Source organism: Nyctibius grandis, chromosome 2, assembly GCF_013368605.1.
Source record: "Nyctibius grandis isolate bNycGra1 chromosome 2, bNycGra1.pri, whole genome shotgun sequence".
NCBI lineage: Eukaryota > Metazoa > Chordata > Aves > Nyctibiiformes > Nyctibiidae > Nyctibius > Nyctibius grandis.
Genome location: NC_090659.1, coordinates 24,291,770 through 24,313,372, shown reverse-complemented (window position 1 = coordinate 24,313,372; position 21,603 = coordinate 24,291,770). Strand labels below are relative to the sequence as shown.

The following is a 21,603-nucleotide window of genomic DNA, read 5'->3' as shown; positions in this document are numbered from 1 at the left end:
AAGTCACCCATATAAAGACAAACCTGCTGGGGTTTTTTCCCATCATAGTCCCTCAGATAGTTATCATGTATAGCAGGGAGAGTATTCACAAAGGCTGAATAACTCCAATGTAGGGTAGCTGTGGCCAACCTCCCTGACTCATGTCCCCCATCAATACCTTCATGGACTCAAAAGCAAGAGGCCCACATCCCTGTGGCCATCGCCAGGAGGAGCTCCTGGTGTTGGTAGCAGATCCTCCCATACCTCATTCCATACAAGCCTGGGATGTGCCGTGAGCTGAGTCCAGGGCAAGTGAGTGTTGCTGGCCTCGCCCAGCCCTTGCTGGCATGCTTCTCACGCTGGAGGATTATCCAGCACAAGACCTACAATGGGACCTGCACTTAAATGGCTCACCAGGCGCAAGTGGTTCAAGAAGCCCAGCACAGACACCTCCACTTCCAGTTGGCCAGTTCCCTTCAGTAGCTGTGGGGATAACCGTGGGGCTTCTCCAGTGGTCACTTCACAGCACGACTGCCCCTAACCCAAATGTCCCGTTGGGGAAGCCTCTCTCTTTCCATTTCCATAGTTGGAGATTCACTCCCAAACTATTATCAGCTTCTGTGAACACCCTCCTGTACCTCAACCATCTCCAGGACAAAGGGATCAAAGAGTGGCTGAATTAAAAGCAAGACCATATTAATTCAAATGCAAGGTTACTTACAGCACCCAGCATCTGTAGATTGGTTAGTCATGGACAAGAGGCTTGAATTACTTATGGACAGGGAGCTATTGCTAGTGTTAATGAGATCCAACACTGAACTTGGAGTAGTTGCTGCCATGCCTGGGGGAAAAATAGTATTATCGAAGAGTTAAAGCATTCCTAATAAAGCAAATCCAAAATAATACCATTCATGTTTTCTACAGCTGAAAAGCAGCAATAGAAGTAATATAAATAGAAATTAAAATAAATGTATTATCATATCACAAAAGCATAAAGCAATACATTATCTTAATTTTTGAGATTAAAGGATTGTAAAATTGTTTTCTATCTATCTAAAGCACTGAATCTGCAAGCACTTATTTATTTCATTATCTTTAAGCCTATTAGCAGGCCCATTGATGTCTGTGGGCTGTAAGTACATGCCTCTGTATTTTGCTGAACTGATACCTCAAAGTATTATTTCACCCATTGCCAAGCTCCATCTGCCTCCAGCATGGGACCCTGTATAAACCAGGATGGGATTATACAACCACTGAGTCCCAGTCACGCAGCCAAAATGGGAAGGAGAGTTCATGTACAAATAGCGTCACTAATCGTATTGCTCCAGGAGGCTGGAGAGGTGTACTGACACTGACTGACTGGCTCTGAGAAGCAGTCAGGGTCTGAAGCTGAGGGTTTGGCAGGTGAGTGAGGACAGCTGAGGGTGAGATAGGATAAACAGCCAGGTACTGTGAAATAAACACAGTGCATTTCAATCAGAAATAGCTAACAGCTGGCTTATATGGCATCTCCCAACAGGATGAGGCAACTGCGTGCTCCAGAAATCGTTGCCTTGCAGGTGACTCCTGCAATAGATCACAAAGTCTTGCAGAAGCATTCTCAGTATTTCCCAAGGTGAGACCTACATTTCCTACCTTCCTTTCTTGTGCTCAGCTGGTGAGGGTTGATATCTGCGTGTTCATGCTGAGGGTCGCAGCTGTAATAACCCTCCAGATTTACACAAGTGTGTTTCTCAGGACAAGCGTTGAATTCAGCATAGGAACATTCATTGACATCTAAGAAGAAGAACATGCTTTGCACAGGTATTGATAGCAGCATCAAGTCTGATCTACAATGTGTGTAGACCAGGCTCTGGATATGATAAATTCAGTGTAAACCTCCAGTAAGTCTGCTGAAGCAATTCTGGATGCATATGGGTGCAAAAAAATCAGACAGCTGCCCTTCGCTGAGCCTAGCCCCCATTCAGTTATAAACCCACCACTTTTTACTCCAATTCTTTGGAATAAAAGGACAGTTAGTGGCAGCTCTTGCTTACAGTTCCAAGGTAACACTCAAACCTAAGAGACACCAGCAGCAGGGGGAAGGAGATCTACTGAATGTTGGACTGAGTTTTCAGAAGTAAACACAGAATAAGAAATGATGACAACAGTGCTTATGGATGCATTTCAGGAGTGAAAATGTTCAGAGTATTATACAGTAATAAGTAGATTAAAATAATTTAAAACAAATATATTTAAATATTTACATATCATTTTAAAAGTAGATAAGAATATGCTATAGTACTTAACAGACTATAAATACTCCTTGTTTCATGCAAACTACTGGAAGTAACCCATAACAGCAGAGCATATCTGCTTCCCAAGAAAACACTTCTTTCAGGAGCCTGTTTAATACAACTAATGATTGTGCTACAAATTTGAACACCTTTGCTTTTTCATATGAAGATGTGCTACGCTATGAGGAGAAAATACATTTAATTAAGGAAGCAGGAGTATTCCCCTCTAAACTACTTACTTCAAAATAATTATTAACTAACTACAACTCTCCACCCTATAATGGATAGGTTAGGGCCATATTTGCAAAGTTTACAAGATTCACTACACAGTGTGTTTGGAAGTAAATTGATAGTCATACAGATAAAATTTCAAGTGAAGAGGGATAAAACCCCCTGAAAAAGACTCCCCCCGTGACAGGATTATAATAATTAACCTTGCACTTCTGTGTCGATCACTTCATATACGCGCTTCACAATGTCCTTCAAGGAAGAAGAAACCTCCGCTAGCAGAGCTGGTTGGTGAAGCCCAACAAGGACCTGAGAGGCCACCGTCCCAGAGTACACTGCACGGTTACTCTGGATATGGTGCACAGAGGCATTCAAGGGCTGTAACGCACCAGTAATCTGGAAAACAGGGGAACGAACACTTCAGCATCTCGTTCCTTTCTCAGCACAACTGTATGCGAATGAGGCATAACCTATGCAATGATTATCATCATAATCTGAGTGTAGAAAGCACCAATGCAGAAACCATCCCAAAGTGGTAACATTTAGTTCTGGATTTATGCAAGGTGAGGTCTTCTTATTAGTATCACATTTTACAACAGAGTTACAGTACAGTAATGCCAAGCTAAGGGAGGCGTGGAGCTGCGTGTCAGATGTCAAATGCTTAGGCAGGAGGATGCAACCCAGGAAGATATGGGAAAAGGCTCTTTGGCTTGTAATGCTTAAACACCAAAATCTCAATAGGCAGAATATACACTAGACATGCTATTACAGTTAATCTCTGATAAAGCTGTCCAACACTTCTTACTTCGAGCAACTAAAGAGACTGCTGGCAAAGGGAATAGAAAGAAAAAGAAGAATGGTAATAGACTGAGGAAGAAGGCTAGGAGTAAGAGCCACAGAGAGACCCCAGGACTGACCAAGTCATCACAACTGAGAGTCAGGAATGAGAGAAGGGACATGGTGGTGAGTTGAGCATTACGAGTGAGTGGAGCAGACAGGGCCTGGAAAACATTCCCCTGAGTAGCAGCTCATTGCAAAGTTTCAGTTTATATTTCCTATTTGTTGAGTGTTTGACTTTGCCATAGCTTGCTTTAGACCAAGATATAAAAGTCCTGGTAGATCCTCACCCCCTACTCCTTACTACACAGTGACAGCACCAGGGTTTCTTGCTTTTTTAGGACATGAGAAGGGGGAATTCAGGTAGGAAGAAGAACTACATTCATACAACATCCCCATGCTACTGCTACCATTTCTATTCTCCTGCTCGTCAGTGCTAGTTGATGATGGGAGGAGGGTTTGCTTTGCTACTTGCCCACTCTCAGCTGGAAACTGGGGAGGAGCACAAATGAGAATGGAGGGAAATAGGGACCTGCCCTCTTGGGTACCTTTCAAAGGCCACATCCAAGCCTGGTTTTCTCCATGGCATGGTGATATCTACTAGGGAAATGCTTTAGGATTATGGCCTGGAGGGTCTTTGTCCTAGTTCATCAATCTGTTTCCTAAATATCACTTAGAGGACAGAGACAGCCCCCCGCCCATCTGAGTATAGCTTTAGTTTGTAGCCTGATTCTTCCTGCAGAGCCTCCTTTCAGGAAGCGTGCCAGCAGGGCAAACACTTCATGTCTCTGTTGTGGCTGTGGTTTTTTTGGTTGCGTGGGACTCTTCCTACCTGCCATGTTGGGGATGGGGATAGGCATGCTGTGCTGCCGTCATGTGGCTGTGCACGTGTTGTTGCCAATGCTACTGCTAATCCATGCACGAGGCAGAGCCTCGGTCCTACAGCAAAAGCAACACCCTGCTGTCTCCCTCAGTACTGCTTCTGTGGCAAGAATGACAACGAAACACCCTTAACCCAGACACAGTGCCCTGCCATAACCTTGAAGTTTCACTGCAAAACTTCTGGCACTGCTGAGTCCACCTGTGTACTTCCCAGTGTACTTCCCAGTGTTGTAGATCAGGTTTGTCTCTTGAAAGGCTTAACTCAAAATTCCTTTTCAGAAAACACCACGCTTTGCAGGTCTTGAAATCTGGACTCAGATGGTCATAGACTCAAAACTGAACTGAGATAGACCTCTGGAGCAAGAATCACTGAAGCAGAAAAAAAAAATCTGTATTTCAGAATGTCTTTAAATTGCCCTTGGAAGAGACCTGAGAAATTTCCTAAAGAAGCTGATAAATCAATGCTACTTGAGCTCCTTGAGGATGAGGCTGACATTCACCAACTAGGGATAAATTAGGGCCCAAAAAAATTATCTAGCAGAACAAAGGGGGAGCGACTGGCTGGCATTGTTATGCCCAGCACAGAGGACTACGAGATCCCTCCCAGGCTGAAGCAAGTGGTGGTTACTGACTAACAGAAACGTGGGCACAATGAGCAACACATGGGAGCGTTCACGTTTGTACATACCATGGAGTGCAAAAGGCATGAATGATTCAGAAGGTGGGAATCCACTCTGATTAATTCATCAAAATCCATTTTCACAAGCACTGTCACGTTGTACCAGAATGTTCTTCCTGAAGCGTACAAAATAAAACAGCCAAGTCATCTGAGGTCTGATGCTATAGAAAGCAACAGAGGTATAGGAAGGCTCTGAGAAATCGAAGCAAGCTTAAACTTGGAAAATATGAAGAGCCCACATACAGCCATCAGCTATGGCCTCGTTCACTACGTGCCATGGTCAGAGGCTCCAGTGAAGCAGAAGAACCTGAGCAAGGTCCACTGGACCTGCACCCACAGTTCAGCACTCACAGGTGCAAGTACTGAAAATGAGTATCCTGGAATTGATCCAAGGCAGATTCCCGTATTTGTTTTATAAAGAGCTATGTTAACAGTTTTCCTGACCAGTCCCAGCCTCAGAAGGGAAAATTAAGCATATTTCTATTAGAAGCAGTCTTGAATTTATCAGTAACATACCCTCTGGCATTGGATCCACACAGCCTCCTCCTTTGGATGAGTTGCAGCATTTTTTAAGTCCTGGACATTCAGTATCAAACGTGCAAGGATAATCAGATGTTTCCATATTCTCCATTGGACAAATACCAGGTCTTGAGGCAAATACACTGGACCTATTGAGTGCTAAGTAACAAAAACATTTCTGAGAACAAAAATATAGAAAACCGTTTCCATGAAATTGTGCTATTTAATTTACAGCAAACACCTCCTCCTCATTTTAGAAGTGCGCCTGTTCTGAGATTTTCATAGGGAGAAAATAGCAGCCTAAAACACCATTATTTCATTTCAACAGTGTAAATGTTCTCAGATCTTTCTCTCGTTCCTGACATTTCTGTTATAGAAGTTTTGAATTGATAATTTTCCATTAATAATTATGGATGGATGGATAGACAGATAGATAGATAGATAGATAGATACTTTCTAAATGTGAAGACATAGAAGCACTGCAAAACAGAAAATGTGCCTGATGTCAGCTATGACTAATCCAAACAATATATAATGATCAAAGGAAACAGGTAATGTCTAAGCTAGAAACAGGGAGTTTTCATTTAACCTTTTGTTCTGACAAAGTTAATCTTTAGTTATAGTAATTGAAGGTGTTACGCGAGAGGGGAGACAAAATGTTGTTCTCGGGTACAGTTCAGTGGGTTACAGAGAGGGGCAGGAGATCAGAACTGAGCCCGTGGTCTGCAGCCTGGCAGCATCCGCTCTGTATCAGCCAGCCAGCCACCCCGGGAGGTCGCTGGCCCACGCCAGACAGCCCTGCAAAGAGGGCAGCTGAGGCAGAAGGTTACTGCTTCCCAAGACAAGGGCAGACAGTGGTCCTGGCTCAATGCCAGCAGTCTTCTCTGGATGAAAAGTGAAAATATTTCTAAGCTCTACAAACATTAATTTCACCCACGCTCTCAAATATAGCTCCAAGTAATGCTCAGCTCTGGTCTTTCCAATCAACCTAAAAGATTTCTCTTTCCCATTCATTTCATGCCTACAGGACTTGATCCTACAAACTCTTGCTCCATTACTGGGCAATTAGTCATCCACTGGACATGCAGTCATATTTGCATAAAGAAACAGCCCACTAAGACCTTTGGTTTTAAGACTATGGTCTGTGTCTTTTCTGGGGCCCACAGTAAGCTTGTCAAGGGTCTCTGAAAGGTAATTAAGGAAAATAAGCATACCTTAATGATGGTATGCTTCCATACCTCCACTGAAAAACCTGTCAAAACCCATAGGCTGGAGACCACGGAAGGCACTGAGTTGAGACCTCTCAGCAGCATGCAGGTTACCTCCAGGTGTAATTTTAAAGATTTGCACGCAGAACACATGCGGCAGCACTTCCCACACTCTTTTATATTGTATTTGATATACTGTGTGCGTATAGTTTGTGTGAACACAGTCAATGAGCACAGGCATTAAGGGCTATGAGCATCTTTCAAGTAGAGTTGGTATTAGACCCACAAGAGCTCTGGGCAGCAAATTAGGAAACTCTGCCCCTGCCCCCAGCCCCAATGAATGGCTGACTGACCTACAGAGAGCAGGATTTCTCCTGCTACCTAATGCAGCCTAGTGTGGGTCCCTTCATGCCTGCAAAGCAAGGGACCTTGCCCTCCTTAATCTTCCTCAGGACCAACTCTGCCTCCAAAGTTCATTTTGAGTCATAGGCCTAGGTTTGCAGTGGGAGGCTGAGAAAAAAAACAACCCTGTGCAATCTTACTCAAGTTACTTCTGGGTTCATCAAGCCCCAGTAGTCCTATTCTGCTTCCCAGCATGGACCAGGAACCTCTGCTTCTGGATCTGAGGCTGGCACTATGGGCCATTCCCCCAAACGGGCCCTACTGCAAGAAAGCCTCTTCCTGATTTCTAGTCTAAAGCTACAATGATGTGTGATAAGGCCTGAGTTGCCCTTAGATGAGTCCCCCACACATTCCCAATCTCATGTGATTGCTCCATCCCAGCCTCCTATACAGGGAGGCTAAGGAGCCTCTTGCACCAGGAGCTTGCACAGACATGAGCACCAAGGGATTTGCCATTGTTAGAATGTCACCAGTGCTCCTCACTATTCAAACTAGGTGGATCCTGATAAGCTGGACTCTTGCATGTAAATCCCTCCAGCTCTGAGTTTCAGATGCAGTTCAAGTAGGTTTGAAGTTCAAAGCAGCTATTTCCACCTGGGTCTTTTTTTGGCATGTTTAACTGTGGTGTAAAAGATTTAATGAGTCACATGCAATCTCAGAAAACACCACTGAATCCTGGCTGAGTGCCACACCAGCCATTTGTCTAAAATCAAAGGGTCATCATTTTCGCATCAGTGGAAACAGAGATGGATTATTTCTGCCTAATTGTACAGATGCACTTTGAAAATTCAATTTATGCTCTCCAATCACCTTAGGGACAGTCACCTACCAAGCAACACTGCTAGCACTGGGGAGCAAGCCAGCCAACTCCTCTGTCAGTCAGATAAACTATAGGTTCTTCTCCTCTGTTATTTACATAGACATACAGAAGTAGAAATGCAGCACCCAGTGCTTAGCAACGAAAGCTCAGTTAACAGTCTGCCTGCATGAGAGCCCCTGGGTCTGCTGCGACCACAAGACGGGGAGACCTCCCAGGAGACAGATGCTGAGGGACGCCATTAGCTCAGCTGTAACCTCCTTCCTCTCCCTCCTTCCACCTGCAGGGGCCAGGTTTCATCCAGAGGTTGCGGCAGAGCCAGGGACCAAAAAAATTCTGCATTCGTCTCCAGCACTAGAAGGTAGAGATAAATCTATGATATGATAGAAAGAGCTCCTGGCAAAGCCTGTCACAAAGGCAGACTGACAGTTTTCATCATATCACCCTGTTTTCAGGGTCTTTGAGGATTGCTAGACTTTACCTGCTCAGATGGATATTTTATAGCCAGATTGCCTGTCCAGGGATTAATTAGGGTGGAGGGCATGTGCTGGTTCAGGATCTGACAAATATTTAACACCTTTCCCTACGAAAAACCATATCATTCACTAGAACATATTCAGGAGCCAGGGGCTGAAATTCAGCAAGGACTCAGCTGTTGGACAATAGGGGAACATGGCATTCAAAGCACAAATGCAGGCTCATGATCAGAATAAACTTAATGAAATTTAGCCACTGCCACCTCCAACGGGTTCATCCTGGCGGCAGCACCGCGAAGTGGCCATGCTCTGCCCCATCAGTGCTCACAATGGCAATCGGTGGAGAGCTGGCAGGGGCCCGTGATGAGCCCGCAGCTCGGATGTGACTATGGGTACCCCTGCTCCCCCTGGGGTTACTGCAGTCGCGAAAGGCACAGGATGAGTAACTGAGTGGAGCAGATAACTTGCAAGGCAAGATTACTAAAAAGGCTGGGACTTTTCGTTGTGGAGAGCAGAAGGCTGAGGGGGATGCAATCAAGGTTTACAAAATCCCAAAAGCAAGGGGTAAGGTGAAAGTGGAGCTGGTATTCACCAGAGCCCACAATAATAAAATGGGTAAAAGCACACTCTTCTGTACCCAAACAGGAGTGAACTTCTGCAATTTGTCAGCACAGGAGGGCATGGAGTTTGACAGTTTTGGTGGGCTCAAAAAGGGACAAGGTAATTCCCAGACAGCAGGCCCATAAGGGATATCATGGGGAACAGTCAGGGATGTACCCTCCGACACCCATAATCCCAGTTCTGCAGCTGCTGGTGGCACACAAGGGACCCAAACCGCAGCACAGCCAGAGACATCTGCTTCTGGGTGAGGCCCCTTAGGGCATTTAGGCACCTTCCCACCCCAGGGGTATGCCTCAATGCTGCCTGCATGCTCCCAGTGACACCACTGCCACATGGCTTTCTGGTGACAGCCCAACCAGGGGTGACAGCTGTGCTCCAGCTCCCCACTGCTCTGGTCAGATCCAGCATGCAAATATCTGCACGCAGGCTCTGAAAGGTCCCAGCCCTGCTAAGGAGATACCTGGGCATCTAAAATGAATGGGTTTTTACCTTTACAGTTGTTTTTCGGAAAACCTTAGGAAGGTACACACACAAAGCATACTCTGATTGAAGTGTAGTCTTAACATTGCAAATCAAGTGCTCTCAAGTTAAGAAACTCCAGGATTAAAGTTGTCTGTACCTTCTTATTTCAATGTATTTTTGTATACATGTGCTTAAAAAACAGCCTTCATCACATGTTGATGAACTCTTTTGGTCCCTAGCTGGGGATCCAGCAGGGTTAGAGGTCAGATAAGGAAGGAGCCTCTTGCCTATAGCTCTCTGATTTCATCTTATGCAGTAAAGTGGAAGGTAGGCAGGAAACCAGCTACCAGGCGAAGTAACCATGCCACTGATTCAAGCAGCTGGAAACTAGCCTGGAGAACTGGACCTTATCTCTGCCTAAAAAAAAAATCCAGCAAGATGCTGGGAAAGTTTCACACAAAAAACTTGCAACAACCTTTCAGAGCCATGGGTTTCACATGTCCAGGAATCTGACCTGCAGCCCTGGGACCTGCTTAGCAATCGGGCGACTGCTCACAGTCTCCATCGAGGACATGAGGCTCTGTGTTCCAACAACGCAAGTTGTTAAAGGTAGTGCTAAGTCCTCTGAAAATCAAAATCAAAATCAAAATAAATTAAAACCGCACCCTAGGTGTCTGAGAGTAGGCACACAAAATGGTTTGATCTCAGTTTCTCTGCAGTTTAGTTGCCCAGCTGTGAAAGACAGAAAATCTCCCTCTCTTCCTGCAGGCTTAGTGAAGATAAATTGCTATCTCTGAGTCACACCAGGATTCACCTCAAAAGGTGATAAATAATTCTCTATTCAGAGACAGGCTCAGCAGAGCATCATACCACACACCAAATGCAGAGGCCAGGATGATGCACTGATGGGAAGCTCCTTAGAGGGGCTCCATCGTCCCTGAGCACCACAGGGAAACATGGTCCTTGGGGCAAGGCAGAGCCGGATCAGGTAATTAAAAGAGTTTACTAATATGCATGCATAGGCACAAAGAGAGGAAACAAAGATTGGTTTTATTTAGTTCTACCTTTAGAATTTATTCTAGCACTTCCTAACTTTTAGATAGTTACCTTTGCAATTTTTATTTAAAAAGAGTTAAAGTAGTTTGTGTGTGCATGTGTAACACCACCTTAATGGATTGACGAGCAACTGGTGAGAACAACTGAAGTAACTTGACTAATGATCTTGACATTTTTTTCCCCAACAGTAAAGAAATAAGAAAAGCGGGGCCTGCTATATCCCAGGCAGGGGTAAATGTTTCCTTCTAGGAAGAAAAGGTGGGGAGTGGCCAGGAGCAGGTTACCGTGAAAGGTCGTGGAGACCTTTCTGCTCCTAGCAGGATGGAGAGCATGCCAGCATGGATAACGTCAAGAAGAAAATAGCAGTAGTTCAACAGCATGCTGTGCAGTAATTTCAGCAGTTCCAGTTTCTCTTTTCATCATTTATTTAAGACTGTGTCTAGACAGTGCATTACCATTCACAGAATTTATGACTAATGCCCTGAAAAGCAAAGATACCAGAATAATGTAAACACAGAAATCACCTAGAAGCCATACAAATCCTTTTATGGTTTAAAATATTCCCAAATTAACTTTGACAGGAAGAAGAGTCAAGGTGACCACAGTATTTCATGGACAAAACTGCCCAGAGTATCCATCAAAAATGTGGCCAGAGCAGAGCAGAAATTCTGCAGCTAAGGTATACAAGAGATTTACAGATTTGTTAATGTTCGATGAAATAAACTCATCAACAGCTTTCAAGCCTAAAATATCCCTAGAGATGCTTTTTAAAGGCATAGAATTATATTGGGGAAAAAGAAATTAAAGTGTTACCAGGATGCCTTTTTTTCCACCCAAGAAGATGGTCTTGATTTTCAGAGGCTCTGAAACATCTTGGATATCCTGATCAGTCATACAGTTTCTTGTGCAAATAGAGACAAGCATAACCATCTAGTGACTCTTCAACATTTGGCTGACACAGCTACTTCCTCGTACTACAGAATTAAAAAGCAATTTTCTCCAATTTCTTCTCAGCCTTGTCATTTGATACATATGTGCACACAGGTATGCACGTGCATGTATACCAAAAAGACCTTACTGAAGTGACTATTCAACACTAATTAGATCTACTGGAGATTTTCCCCAGCGTGGAACTGCTGCTTGGAAAATACATACAATCAAGAGCGGGTCCATTGCCAGTCTGAGAAGGCCGCCTGGATATACTGTAATCTGCAGGTCAAATTTTGCTGTGGCTGACACTCTGCAACAGCTACAGAGCCAAACAATTGCAGGATACAACAAATGAGGGATTACGTATATCTAATTATGCTTTCATTCCTTTTCTCTAGCAAATCATTTTAAGAAAAAGTAAAACATAATGACCAATTCTGTGTTCCCATCTTTCTGTTAAAGGAATTTTCCTGCTAGACACAATATTCTGCTAGTAACTGTTGAGAAAATACCTTGTAAAAATTGTTTGGAGGTTCATTTCCCAATGCTCTGAAGCAACTTAAAAGTAAGATGAACACATTGTTCTTCACAGATCCATGACAAGACATATGGCTCATACCCTCTCATTTCACATTGCATGATCCGATGCAGGAGCAGGTTTGGGGACATTCCCATAGAACTGAGTCATCCAAGTCTTATGACTCAAAGCAAGGGCCAGGGCTGCAACAGGACCTTTCCTTTTTGATCTTTTGTTACAGTGTTGAGACTATGTAAATTCCCAGGATGATAACTTGAAAAGGGGAAATGGAGAAAATGCAATGTCATGCTGAAAATAGGAGACAAAATTATGTCCTGCAGAACTTTTCTGGATGCTGGAACAGTTCAATGCTGACCTAGCTAAGCTAAGATGCCTGTTCAGCTTAAAAGCATGTGGCTTTATCCATAAAAAAAAAAAAAAGAAAAAAGTTCATTTTTCCTAAGGAATCCCTTCCACCTATGACTTGAGTTCTGCTAAAAACTAGAAATTCCTTTTCGACAACCGTTAGCCCTGATGTGGGAAGGGGAAAAAGCTTCCATCTTGAGTCAAAGATGATTAAGTCTTCCCAAGCAGAGTCTTGTTAAAACTCAGAAGTTAGATCAGACCCACCAAAAACTTCACCAGTTTGCAGTCCTCCAACATAGCCCTAAGTAACCAAGGAAGCCCTGAGAAAATGGGCCCTAATGTAGTTTTGATTGGAAAGCCGTTTGCACAAACTTGTCCTGAGGCCACAGGTTGTTTTAAATTAACACCAAAACTGGGTTTGCATCCTGGGAACTGACCCTGTTCCAAATCAAAGGAGATGTTATCCTACTGCATCCTGAATTACTTTTGAGAAGAAAGCTCCTGCTGTAAATGCAAGAATGCTCAGAGCAGACACAGCAGCAAGCAAGGCTACATGAGTTATTGCACCTGGACACAGATATCGGCCTGAACCAGGACAAGAAATGAGCCCTTGTAGGGGTATGAAGCAGGTGCCTTCTTCATGCTCACCTGGAACTTTAGTGAATTTGTGACTAGGAGTGGCAAAGAGCAAGAATCAGGAGCATTAGTCTTTCATGTCTATTCCTTACCATGTTTAGTGTAGTTTTTTGCAGACTCACTGATGTCAGTGAACAGTAACCTATTGCCCAGAACTGAATTAAGCCTTTACATGTCTCTGATTAAGTGAATCCTCTTCCATCAGACATTTATTTCAACTATTAATCTGACTAAAACTTACCTAAAGAGCAGTAGAATCCAACTTGCTCATATCTTTCACAGCAATCTGTAAAAGTGATGGTTTCAGGGACTTCAACAGTATGATACTGCATTTTATAGTACGTCTGGGGACACACCATCCATGGTATCCATCCTCCACAAGAAGTGCTTTTCTCATAGGACTTTTGGTAGGCAACAGTTTTAAACACATTTTTGGTCAGGCTATAGTTGCACAGATGGTACCCTAGCAAAGAGAGGCCTTTTTCTAGGGAGGAAAAAAAAAAGGAAAGAAAGGGATCAGCACTAACTTGTCACCCCAGAGCATAAGTTCCCTGCAGCATCTAGTTAAAAATACTGTTATAAGAAAGCAGTGACAGAACCAACACAGATGAATGATTTCCAGGAAGGCTGATGTTAGGAAGAACATCACTTCAGAAAAAGGACAGAAGAAAGAATTAGTAGTGACTGGTTGTCATAGGCATCACTTCAATCATAAAAGGATGCATATTGGCAGAAAATTCAAAAAGTTCTCAGTGCTTTCAGGTGCAAAATAGAGAAAGGGCAATTTAACTCAAGTAAGCATAAAGGAAAATAATATACATTAATAGAAATTAACGGCAGAGCAGAACAGGCACTTCTAGGGCAGAGTCACACTTTAGATGTCCACTCCAGGCTCACGCTGCCAAAGTGTTCGTATTTCTCCGCTGACTATAAAGGGAATGAAGGGCAAGGAACTCATGGGCAGATGAGTCACAGTAGATGTCTGGAATAAAACATCCTTTAGACATCGCCTTCGGCCAAAACTGGGTACTCATGCATCATTGGGAAGGACTTTCAGATATTTGACACAAAAGGTATTCCTGGAGCTCCTATGTTGCCTATCTGCATTTGTAGCAGACCATATTGGACCAGGCCCTTTAAGAGCAGCTGTGGTTCATTGACTTCAGTACAAAGTCAGTAATAAGTTCATTAACTACATAATTTCATGCAGGTCTGGGAATGGGACTCAGTTTCTGGAGTTCTGAAACCAATCATGATGAGGAGTGAACTTGTTACGTGCTTTACTTAAAACTGAAATACTTGAGCAGGAGCAGGAAAGAAAAAAAAACCACCACAAAGAAACACAAACAACAACAACACAACAAAACCAGATGGAGTTTAAGAATTAGCAGTAAGCAACCTACAATCACGTCACAGACATCAGACTGTCTCCTAATGAGTTGTTGTAGAAGCCAGAGGGGCTGAGTCACCCTGTGTCCCATTTGGGAAATAGATGGGACAGAATTAAAACACCTATATCATCCTTTAGACAAAGCAAAAGAAACTTTAATAAGAATAAATATAAATTAGCTGCAGGGATTCAAGTATGGCAGGATTGTTATTTCTGAGAGCTCTGAGGGGAACAGGACCAGTCAACAGACAGACTGAAGCTAACACAGTATACACAACAAGAATACAATTAAAACATTTACAGCTTATCCTATCTGTGCAGCTTATCTCCTACTTGAAAAGATGAAACGTAAAAACAATTCAACAACAACAAAAAATTGTCAGGTTCTTAGGAATCATGTGCTTTTATCATGTTTATCTTTCCAGGTAAACAAAAGATGTATGTGCAATTTGATCAGGACTGGTAAAAGAGCTTTCAACAGGACGATCCATTTGTAGTGCAAGGACAGTCCAGAAGAAAGCATGGGATAGACAGCATAAGCCACAATACGCCCCTCAAACTGGCTCAACCAAATCACCCAGAAGGAATTCAACCCGCCTTAATCCTAGCAACTGCTCAAATAAGAACAGCCTGAAAGATAACCCCTGCCTTAGATATTCAAAAGGCCATGAAGAAAAATGGATTTGCTTGGTGCAGTTCCCAGAGTCACAGACACCTCCCTGCAGACAAAAGACACTTTGGAAGAGCAGGAGGAAGAGTGTAGCTGGGACTGGTCATGGACCACCCCCAGCCTTCCCTCTCGACTATAACTAACTCGTGCCTGACCAGACCCAGGGAGAGCATCAGGTCCCTGGGAGTCCAGCCCTGCTCTGCCTAACCCATCTGTGCCTTCATCCTGCAGCAAAAGGCAGAGTCTGATGCTAGGGCATGCTATAGAGGGTATGTGTGAGAGCAAGAAACCTCCCAGGAGACTCCAGGGAGCCCTGTGCTGCTCCTTAGAGCAGGTCAGTATTAACATATCAAGAATAAGGGTATATCTGGAAATCCCACTTCCTGCTTCCTCCTCCTCCCCAGCCTCAAGCAGGGCAACTCTGTGTCCAGTCCCTGAAGCTAGCTCCAGAGACAGCAGCTGAAAGTCCTTCACATCACTAAAAAGCACCAGGGCTGTTCTTTGTCCTTAAGAACAGAGTGAAAAGAGATGGTCATGAGGGGCAGGAAGAAAGACACCTAGCCTGTCTCAAGCTGAAGAGCTGAAACCCATACCCTGTCTGACCCAGGAGAGGACCCCCAATGGCTGGGACAGAGGTCTGAGCAGGACCATTAAAACCCATACCCAGCCGTGGCATGTAGGTTGCTGTGCAGGAGGGAACTGAAGGTGAAGTGAGCCAGAGAAAGTAAGGTGGCCTCCCTCCTCTGGTTAAATTTAGGACATCGCTCTTGGAGAGGGAAAAAGAGAACAAGTGTGGGTTCTGGAACAGAAATCAGAGATCAAGGGCTGCTTTTTATCCAATGCATTTAATCAATTGCCACTTCACATGAGGCACAAGTGCCTTACAAGAAACAGGTAGCTGTCATTGCACTTCGCAAAGCATTCCCTTGCCACTTGTTAGGAGTGCTCCAAGAATACCCATGCCAGCAAATGCTTCTAGACATGTAGGCATGGGGAAAAAAAAAAAAAAATCTTGTTTCATCTCTTTTTCTTCATTAGTTTGGGACCTGAATGGCTAAATACCCAAAGTGGAGTGGAAAGAGTACCTAAATCATTTTGGATCTAGCCTCTATCTGGAGAAAGTGAGCACACATCTGTTGGTGATCAGGGAACATGGGAGGAGCAGGATAAATTTTGTTCTATGGAAACGAGAAAAAGAAACTATTGTACTAAGGAATCATAGTGTTACAGTACAAAATTATATTAGAAGGGGGTAGGGCAGGTAAGGAAGGAGAGCTCAGCCTGGTTGCTCGTCACTATGATCCCTCCATTTCTCCAGAGCTCATGTATTAGCATGGCTAGAGCAAAGCAGGCACTGAAAGAGAACAATCCAGTACGTAGAGCACTGAAAATTCGTGTTGTCCATGCAGAGCTGCAGCTGCAGCGAGGACATAGCACTGGAAAGCCAAAAATTCCAGAGTCAGCTGAGCTGGCTTAGGCTCTACAGCAATGTGCGACATAAATACAGTATGAAACTGAGAATAAAATGGTATAGAATTAGACACAGTTTATAATTAGAAGCTACAGCTGTCAGAGCAGATGTGAAATCATATTTCATACTTAAACATTGATACTAGGTATAGAATGAGGCTGCTAAAGCCAAAAGAGAAGGTTTGAGATATGGCTATGGTGGTACAGAAAGATACCCTCGCTGGAAGAGGTTAGACCGAAGGTGACAGGGAAAGGTGCAGCATCACCAACCTTACCCTCATCCATCACTTCCATAGTTGAAAACAAGCTTTGACGCTCACAGAGTTCAATTATTTGCTGATAGCAGTTTCCTGCTGAGCAATGTGGCTCAGATCAATTCGGGCTCTTTAGCAAATTGGCTTTCTGTTCTCATTACCCCCATCTATGGGATTATGGCACTAGCAAACAGAATTAAAACGCACTGGCTGTTGTTTCCCGCAACACAAAGCTGAAGTCAATTGCAAAGCAGGAGAAGGCAGTCACCTGACATTGGCAGGGCTACGTTACGCCTATCATCTCTGGACTTGAGATTTTTATCTTAGCAACAACCAGCTTTCAGCACTGTCAGGGAATGTATATATTTTATTATGTTAAGCAAGAGCAGAAACAATTAAAGCAAATACTTTATTAATAGAAACTAATACTGAGAGGAACGGGAAGTCTGCATAGGAGCAGGCTGCTTATTACTCAAGGTCAAACCCAGATCAGAACTGAGAGCATGATCAAAAAATCAGAAATAAAAAAATGCTTGATAGCATTTATGCCACAGACTTAGCTGCAATTCTGGAAACTTCACTGCTCAAGTGCCAGAAAAGCCACTGTGAGCTGGGAACTGCAAAATCTTTTCTTGCTGGAGAACAGCAAGAGCCAAAGACAAGCCCCTTTCTTGGCTTGACGTAACCTTAAAAGTAATCCTTTGGAACAGGTTCACAGAGGGGAGATTCAAACTCAGCTTTGAAAGGCAAAGGCTCCCAAACATGAAGAAAAATGGATTAACAGCTTGATTTTTCTGAGTTATTCCAAATTCTTTTTAAAGTCAGCACCACTGACTTTAAATGGCACTAGAATGGGAGTTCTGCTGACTCCCAATGTGTAGAAACCACTCTTTCAGCTGTGACTTTGACAGAATAACAGAAAAGTCTGCAAGGCTTTAAGAAATATGGTTTGTATTTTAACTGAGACTTGCAAAACTACTTAAGTAAAAAAATGCAACAAAAAGCATCCAAAAATCATTATTTTTTTCTCATTTAAATAAATCAAACCAGAAGTGAAGAGCAAATTAGGATTTAATTTAGCAGTTACAACCTAGCAATTGGTTTAGGTTTTTCCAAATTACAGCCCATACCATAGATGAAAGTTAAACATGTCTTCTACAGCTTCATTTTATGCATCTCTAGGAATTTGCCAGGTACATTACTACATAATTTCCTCCAAAAGTTTATTTTAAATACAATTTTCATAAATATTTGCACATCACTGAACACAAAGCAGCAATCTTGCCCATTCATTTCTGGCACAAAGCAAACGACAAGGCTTTTGCCTGGGGATGAAGAGTTGGGGACAAAGGTTGTATTTTGGCTTGGTTAGATTTTCTTTGTTTAATTATCAGCAGAGGATTCTTAAACGGTCACTGAGACATTGGCAGTTCTCCAGAGAGTGGCCACCTCGACCAGTTTATTTCAAATAAAGAAGTATCCCACGTCTAAACTAAGCTGTTCTACATAACAGCCACGGTCCTCTGACCAGGTTTGCATCACTCACCTGTAATTTCATTTCCCCTTCCCTGCTGTGTGGCTGCCAAGAAGATGAGAACAGAAATAAGAGTGATCCTGGCCATTGTATCACCCATCCTGGATAAGCCCTTCTTATCGCTTCGTTTCCAAGGCGGTAGAGCTCGACTGTCCTTACATGCAGGCTTTTGGATTAGGGGAAAAGGTGCTCTGTTTTTTTACCTTTTGCAGGTTGGTGATAACTACTGGCAACAGAAACAAAGAGGCTCCGGTGGGAATTTTGCCTGTTCTCTTTCCTTTGTGCTCTCCCCAGGGAACCTGCCTCTTCTACCTGCTCAGCTTGGCCCCCCCTCCCTGCCTCATTTTGAGAAAAAGGCATTTCAAAATTGCAGGTTTAGCCCATGTTTATCCTTCTGAGCACTTATTCCCTCTCGCACCTTGAACACCTGACAGCTAGGAGCCAGATTTACATACCTCGAATGTCAGGTATATGCATCTTGAATTTCATTTCTGTCCACATTTCAGGCGATACTATTTTTTAGGTCTTTAATTTTATACTTTGAAAACAAACTAAGAGTAAAAGCAAATGTCTATGTCAATATTTTTTCCTGAATTTAAGCTGTTTCACTAGCTGCTGTCATTGTGCTCCTCATTTCACTGCGATTTCAGCATCACATAAACCAGAGCAATGATAGGCAAACAAGAACCTTATTAGGCAGGGCATGAATCAGGAGATTTGAGAAACCAAAATCCTTTCCTTTTCATTGTGTAAATCATGAAGGCATGTTCCCAAGATAGATGTGCCTGCAGCTTTACAATGCAGAACAATAACTTCAGCGCAACATCACTTGGTTCATGCAAAGAAAAGGAGGAAACACAAGATGGTATTTTATGAGGAGTTGACACAGACCTATGGAAAACCACAGGTATGGTTCTTGGAGCCGAGGCAGTATGTTCAGACCAGCACTTAAACACATATTACAGTGTTGTAGACAATTTCCTGTGGATGAAAGAGCCCGATGTAAGGGAAACAGAACAGCAAACTCTGTCATTTGTGTATGTTCAGAATATCAGTAATATCATTTCTGTAAAACACTGTCAGGGAATCACCATGTTAGCACTCACAAGGTAAGAGAGCTGGGGCTCTGGAGAACATGTAGGGCCAAGAGGGGAGCTGCTGGATGGTTCAGATCCTCTGGCAGAGGGCAGAACCAGGGCTCTGTGTAGTGTGGAGGCACTTGTGGGCTGTTCTTCTGGCTTGGAAGATAAAATATCAAGCTCATCAGGAACAAAAAAAAAAAAAAAAAGAAAGGAAAATGAAGGCTTGCCAAACTTCAGTTGAAAAATGGTTTTGGAGAAAATGGGAAAATGGGTAGAGGAGAACATTTCAACCAAAAAAAAACCAAAAAAAAATCCCAAAATATATTTTGGTTTGGAAACATTGCTACTATGCCTAAGGAGAATGTGTACCTTAACACCCTTCTCCTGCATGCAAAAGGATGTGTGGTCAGGCTGTATCCTCCAGGTGCACCATTTATATCTCCTGTCAGCACAGGGAGGCAACTGGGAGACCCTGGCTGTAGGCTACACAGAGGATGCAATCTGACTCAAAAACCCCACTAATAAAAAAAGGACTTGAGTCAGTGAAGTTCAGTTTGCAAAAAGAAATATTTCTTCATGGTCTGTTACATTTATTTTTTTTCTAACAAACTATCCAAACTTCCTGGAAAAAAATGTCTTGACTGAAATTTTTTCAGCTAGCATTAACAAAAAAGATCTATAGAACTTAGAAATTACTTGGCACCTTCTACAAGAAACCTATGTCCTGGCCAAATTTAAATATAGGTAATTCTAGACTGGCATCTGAATTGGATTGCATCTGGGGTCTCTCACTCACAATCCTAAATTGCTGGATAGGGTTGCCATATGTCTTAAACAGTTGCTGCTTTCCAGAGTTAGCTATAAAACAAATGTCACCGTCTTCACTGCTGAGGACTTCTATGACTGGAGTATAATCCTCCAAATTGCAGTAACGGACTAACATCCCCTTTCTAAAAGGCTTAAGTATACATGCTCATCTTTAGAACTATTAAAAAACATGGATAAAACTTTGCATATTAACAGCTCAGTCTTATGGCTGGCAGCTGTAGCAGGCTTATGTTCAGGGTGAGGCAACTAACAGGGAGTTGCAACTTCACTGCAGTAGTGAATGAAACGGTTCCCAAACACAGAATATGCAGAACACCCTTTTCAAACAAAGCTGCAAGTAAAGTCAGTGGGTGTTTAATCTAAACAAGAAACGGATACAGAATTCATGTGTATTTCAGCATTTACCTTGTAATTTGCAAATTCTTTGAGGTTCTGATTCATATCTGCATTATTTCTTCAGTTACAATCATTTAGGCACACAGCAACTTACTTTTTAGCAATTGAGATACTGGAAGAGACCACTCAGGCAATTAAGCATGCATCCTATGCCCTGTACAACCATTTTCACATCTTCCAGACATATTCTTGCGCTGCGTTAACTGCAGTAAGTTTAAGATGATGTCCTGCATCCCAGGCAGTAGCATGTGCTCTTCATATCACTGCGGTTGCTGTAATGAGTTGCACTTACTCAGCACAAGTCAATACAGCATCTCCTGCAGGGAAACTAGAGAGATTCATTGATCATTTTGGAAAACTGACCACCTGTACATGCGTGGCTGATTACATATAATTCCATTTTTAATAACCATTGGTGCATTTCATAGATAAATTTTTGGTCTTCTTTTCCCTTATTCCTTTCAACTAGGCATTATCTTAGGACTCCAGTAGAAAATTGGCTCGCTCTTGCTTTGGTGGTGAGGAAGGCCAATGGAGAGAGGAACGAAGGAGATGTTCAGTGGAATAAAAGCCCTGAGTGTGTGGTGTTGGTAGTGAGCTGGACTCCACTCTGGAGGGAGCTCATCACAGTCCTCCTGGCCCAGTCATCTGGAGCTGATCAGTTCTCCTGGCTCTGTTGTTTATATTTTCTGCAGTTACATTTGTAATGTCTGAACTGATCTAAAGTATGCAATTTATACAAAGAAGGGCTGGGCCAATAAAACCCACATGAAAATCCATGCATGAATAATTTTACAGAATTAAGAAGCAGCTTTTTAGTGATGGGGTTTGACTCTCCTAGACTGTACAATCAGTAATGGAATATTGTGGCTGACAGCAGGCTTTCTCATCATACTTTTTAGGCATTCATTTATTTGGATGGATTTACTTTCGATTTAGTTAATCACTTAGAAGATCCTGATCTTTTTTAGGCTAGGAGTTTGACACAGAAAGGTCAGTTGCTGGAACATTTCTTTTTGCTTTGCCTTATCTTATCTATGAAGTAATCACTATTTCACTAATTTGGAATTAAACCTTGCAAGAGAGGT

The 21,603-nt window shown here is 42.9% G+C and overlaps 1 protein-coding gene across 1 annotated transcript in view; it reads right to left on the bottom strand.

Annotated features, from left to right (window-relative positions):
* The window catches only part of UMODL1 (uromodulin like 1), a 54,967-nt gene extending 36,670 nt beyond the window's left edge, over positions 1-18,297 (bottom strand). Inside the window, 7 exon segments of the mRNA XM_068425499.1 lie at positions 701-820; positions 1,615-1,755; positions 2,690-2,879; positions 4,891-4,997; positions 5,398-5,559; positions 13,133-13,375; positions 18,222-18,297. Of these exon segments, the coding sequence (XP_068281600.1) occupies positions 701-820; positions 1,615-1,755; positions 2,690-2,879; positions 4,891-4,997; positions 5,398-5,559; positions 13,133-13,375; positions 18,222-18,297 (1,039 nt within the window).
* Between the last annotated feature and the right edge of the window lie 3,306 nt (positions 18,298-21,603).